Source organism: Ursus maritimus, unplaced genomic scaffold (genome assembly GCF_017311325.1).
Source record: "Ursus maritimus isolate PB19 unplaced genomic scaffold, ASM1731132v1 scaffold_23, whole genome shotgun sequence".
Lineage (NCBI taxonomy): Eukaryota > Metazoa > Chordata > Mammalia > Carnivora > Ursidae > Ursus > Ursus maritimus.
Genome location: NW_024424786.1, coordinates 38,909,618 through 38,913,944, shown reverse-complemented (window position 1 = coordinate 38,913,944; position 4,327 = coordinate 38,909,618). Strand labels below are relative to the sequence as shown.

At 57.0% G+C, this 4,327-nt stretch overlaps 1 protein-coding gene across 1 annotated transcript in view; it reads left to right on the top strand.

Annotated features, from left to right (window-relative positions):
- The first annotated feature begins 3,880 nt into the window (after positions 1–3,880).
- The window catches only part of ZFTA (zinc finger translocation associated), a 5,588-nt gene continuing 5,141 nt past the window's right edge, over positions 3,881–4,327 (top strand). Inside the window, 1 exon segment of the mRNA XM_040638772.1 lies at positions 3,881–4,112. Within this exon segment, the coding sequence (XP_040494706.1) occupies positions 3,881–4,112 (232 nt within the window).

The following is a 4,327-nucleotide window of genomic DNA, read 5'->3' as shown; positions in this document are numbered from 1 at the left end:
GTTGCTGCCTCATCAGGTACATGCTTTGACTTACGTGGTTCCAACTGGATTGGCTCATGGGGGCCCTGCTAAGAGTAGACTCCAGCCTCTTGGTAATATCCTACTCATAGCCATCATCATCATCTCTCTGGTGCGCTGAGTTCTCTCCGAGATCGTCCACGCCATGCTTGCAGCCATCAGCACATCAGATAGTCTCACTGCGCTCGGAGACACAAGAAACAAGATGCACAATGGGGCACCTGGGGGGCTCGGTTGGTTAAGCATCTTCCTTTGGTTCAGGTCATGATCCCAGGGTCCTGCTCAGAGGGGAGCCTGCTTCTCCCTCTCCTCCCGGCTCGTGCTCTCTCTCTATCTCTGTTGCTATCTCTGTCTCTCTCTCTCAAATAAATAAATAAATTCTAAAAAAAGAAAAGATGCACAACAGACAAATGGCCAAAGCAATTCTTCAATGGATTTGACATCATAACCTACGAGTTTCATGATACAGTAAGAACAATTAAACTCTGATGGTGACTGAGAGTGGTACCAATACCGAGCTATGAAAGAATGACCAAATGAGAGAAATTCTTAAATTAATCGAACAAGGTGGCCACTAGACTGAGGTGGCTCTCACCCCCTGGCTCATGCATAAGCAAACCAAAATCTCAGCCTGTAAATATCTCAAGGTCACTAAAGTGTGACCTAAGGACAACCGATTGCAAACAGCCAACTAGGGTTTAAGCTAGAGCCAATCAATAACTTCCTTACTTTGCTTCCGCCTCTCCTCTATTAAAGTTTTTCTCCAGCTCCCGTTGACAGAGTGCTTCTAACCACTTCTGGTTTGGCGCTGCCCCACTTGAATCGATTTTGTGCAAATAAATTCCTAAAATTTTAATATGCCTCAGTTTATCTTTTACCAGACCTCATTTGGTCTCCACCCTCCAAATCTGCTTCCTTTTATATCCTTGCCCCCCGATCCTGAGACTTGGGAATTAGCCTGGCCTTTCTCTGATCAGCACGTTGAATCCTGCCACACGTCCTGTGGATTCTACCCTCTTGTTGGCTCATCTAGGACAGCGGCTAACCTCTAACGGGGCCTTTGTTAAAAATTAGTGAAAAGGGCCCCCTTGGGGCTAGTGAATTAGGGAAAGATGCCCCTCAGAGCAGAAGCAGCTTTCAGGTGCATGCTTGCCTAACCCATTGCTTCTTGGTGAGAAGAAGTAGCCTCTCCTCCTGGCAGACACCGGGGTGCATGACTCAGCGTGGGGCACAGGTGGCATTTTGCCCCCAAATCGCCCCCTTGTGTGCTGGGAAGATTGCACACACATACTGCAGCCCTGCTGGAACCTTTGGCCTCCCCTCGATGGGCCCTGCTGCAGCTGCCTTAATGTTATTCGTACTGCAGGCGTGGACTGCTTGACAGTGTCCCCATCTCTCTCTCTCTCTCTCCTCGCTCTCCCTCGTTCACAGGGCTGCCTCCAGAATGCCTTGCACTCTGGCTCCAGGCACTCCTCATGCCTTCAGGACAAATGCAGACTCTCCGCGCAGCACCCAAGGCCCTGGCCCTGCTCAAATCTGTTTCCTCTTCTGCCTCTCCCACCGGAAACCCTCCATCACTTGGCACTTCCCTGGCCTTGGCTAGGAAAGCCCTAGCTCCCTTCTCCTCCTGGCAACCCGTCCTGGCCTTTCAAGACTTGTCTCAATATCTTCCCTAGAAGTCTTCTCAGATCGGGTGGCCTCTCTCTTGGCTCTTATCACCCTGTGTTGCAACCGAGCCTGGCTAACCATTAGACACCGAGGACATAGTGCCTAGAACCCACGATATCTATAGGGGCTCATGGAAACGTTTGAATTTACTTTAAAATCAGAAGAGAAAAGTGACAATCAAGGGCCAAAGAAGAGGCATTATTTTTTTCTCACATCAGAGAAAATAAAGACGTTTGTAGGGCCCACAAAAAACTTTATTTTTTAAATAGAGGAAGATACCCATGGAGGCAAAACTCCATAGGTCCCATGAAAAGCCCCAGTTGGTCCTGGTTACCACTGTTCCCCCATCCCGCAGTAGACCCCGTAGAGGAAGACCTGCTAGAAAGGGCGGTTGAAACATCCCACCTCCTCCCCCGCTGTGTTAGGTAGTTTTTTAGGTGATGTGAGCGAAGCTTTATCTTCAGGGTGCCTGTGAGGATCAGTTGGTGAGAATGCTTCAGGACTACAGAGCTGGGAGCCGTTTCTGGAGCTGGGAGGGATGTGGGCAAGGAGAGAAGCATTAAAAAATGCTCCAGGTGGCTTTGACTCCTTTCTTTTAGTAACAAATAAAATGATCCTACTTAAGGGCACCTGGCTGGCTCATGGGTAGAGCGACTCTTGATCTGGGGGTTGTGAGCTGGAGCCCCACATTGGGTGTAGAGATTACTTAAAAATAAAATCTTATAAAAAATTTACCCTACTTATACCGGCAGAGAGAGAATTGGCAGGACATATAACCAAAGTGTCTCACAGTGGCCAGCCCTGATCGTGGGTTACCTTTGTGACTTTTTGTTAACCCATACTTAGCATTTGAAGGTCAGGTCTGTATCTCATTTTCCCTTCGTGGCCCTGGGCTCGGCACAAGTGAAGGACACAAGGAACGAAGGAATCCCCCATCTCATGGCGCCGCCTGGCATTGGCACCAGGGCCCCAAGTCCCCAGAGGCTGAGAGGAGTGCAGCCCCTCCCTGAAAGCCAGGTAGGCGGTGCAGAGAACAGAGCTGTAGGGCCGAGACTCAGTTTACCCAAGGTGGTATCTCTTGCGGGTCATCGTGGGGACAGCATCTCCAAAGGGTGACAGACACCTTCAGGCACTTCAGAAATTTTAGTTCTGAACACTTAGGGGTTAGGCTTTCTGTGTTCCAAGTAATTTAATATTTCCCATGGCTCCCCAAGGGCTGGAATTGTTTCCTTTTTATAAGCCGTTGGTGCCTGTTAAGTCATAAACAGTATCAGTCTTGTCTGTCTTGTTCACCGCCCAGCGCCTACAAGCGTGTTGGCACACAGTAGGTGTTGGGGGGGGGCCGAACGAGTCCGTCCAGGGTGACTTCTTTAAGGGATCGCTGGGTACCTCCCCAGCGAAAAGCATAACCCCCACCTCTAGATAATAAGACCCTGCATGGCCTCCGCACCCTGTAATTTGGATCTCTAGGAATCGCCTTTGTTGTGGGCGACCAACCACAGGCAAAGCGAGCACCTGCTCCTCCAGCCGGTCCTCGCGGAAAGACCTCAGGCTGCCGCGTCCCTGGCTGCTGCTCCGGGTCCCTTCCCTCCGCTTCCCGGGAGCTGGGGGCCCCGAGGCATCCCAGGGCTGGCGGCCAGGGTGCGCCCCGGCGCTTCGCAGCCGTGGTGGCGTGCGTCCCCAGGTGCCCGACACCCCGCCCGGGGTCAGCGTCCTTCGCCTCCTCGGGCCGGGCGGGGGTTCTGGGGCTGCGTCAAGGGGGCCGGAGCCTGAGTCACGGCGGCGCACGCCCTCTCCTCCAGGCTCTCAGTCTGGGGACCCCTCCGTCCCGCAGCGTCGGGCCCCGGCACAGCCGGCTTTCCCCGAGTCGGCTGCGCGCCCCCTCTTCCCGGCCTGAGTCTCTGCGGCCGCGGCCCCCGCCCGCGGCCGGCTCTTGGGGAGCTTCGCCCGTCCGCCCCTCCAATGGAGAAGCCCGAACTCCCGGCGCTCCGGGGCGGCTCCCGCGGGAGGGGGCGCGGCCGCCCCCGCGGCTCCACCCTCTCCGCGGGGCCGCGGCCATCTGGGGCCCCTGCCAGTCGCGTCCGCTCTGGGGCCCGCGCCGAGCTCGCACGGGGAGGAGGCAGCCCCAGCGGGGACCCGGGCCTCCCACCAGGCGGTCTCCGGCCAGCGCCAGTGCGGGAAGCCAAGCGCTGAGATGCCCCGAGGGGGCAGTGGCTGCGAGCTAAGCCCGGGTGGAAGCGCGTCGCAGCGGACGCGGGCGCCCCTCGCCACTTCGGTGACCCTTCAAGAGCCGGGACCGGAGCCCCGGAGGCGGTGGTGCGGGCCCGCGAGGGCGGCGAGGTCTGTGCTCCTAACGTCCGGGGCGGGCGCCGGCTGCGGAGCCTCGGGCCAGCTCGTCGCCTCCCGCCTCTCCCCCCCAGCCCCCCGCGAGCTGGCAGGAGGAAATAGCGCGCGGCCCCTTTAAATTTACCCAGGAGCCCTTAAAGGAGCCCCAGGGGCCCCAGACAGGAGTCCCCACCCCGGTCCAGCCCGCGCCGCCGAGCGAGCAGCCAGCCGTCCGTGCGGCCAGCCGCCCCGTGCATGCGCCCCGCGCCCCGGGGCCCCGAGCACCGAGCGCCCCGCGCGGGCCGCCGCCGGCCCC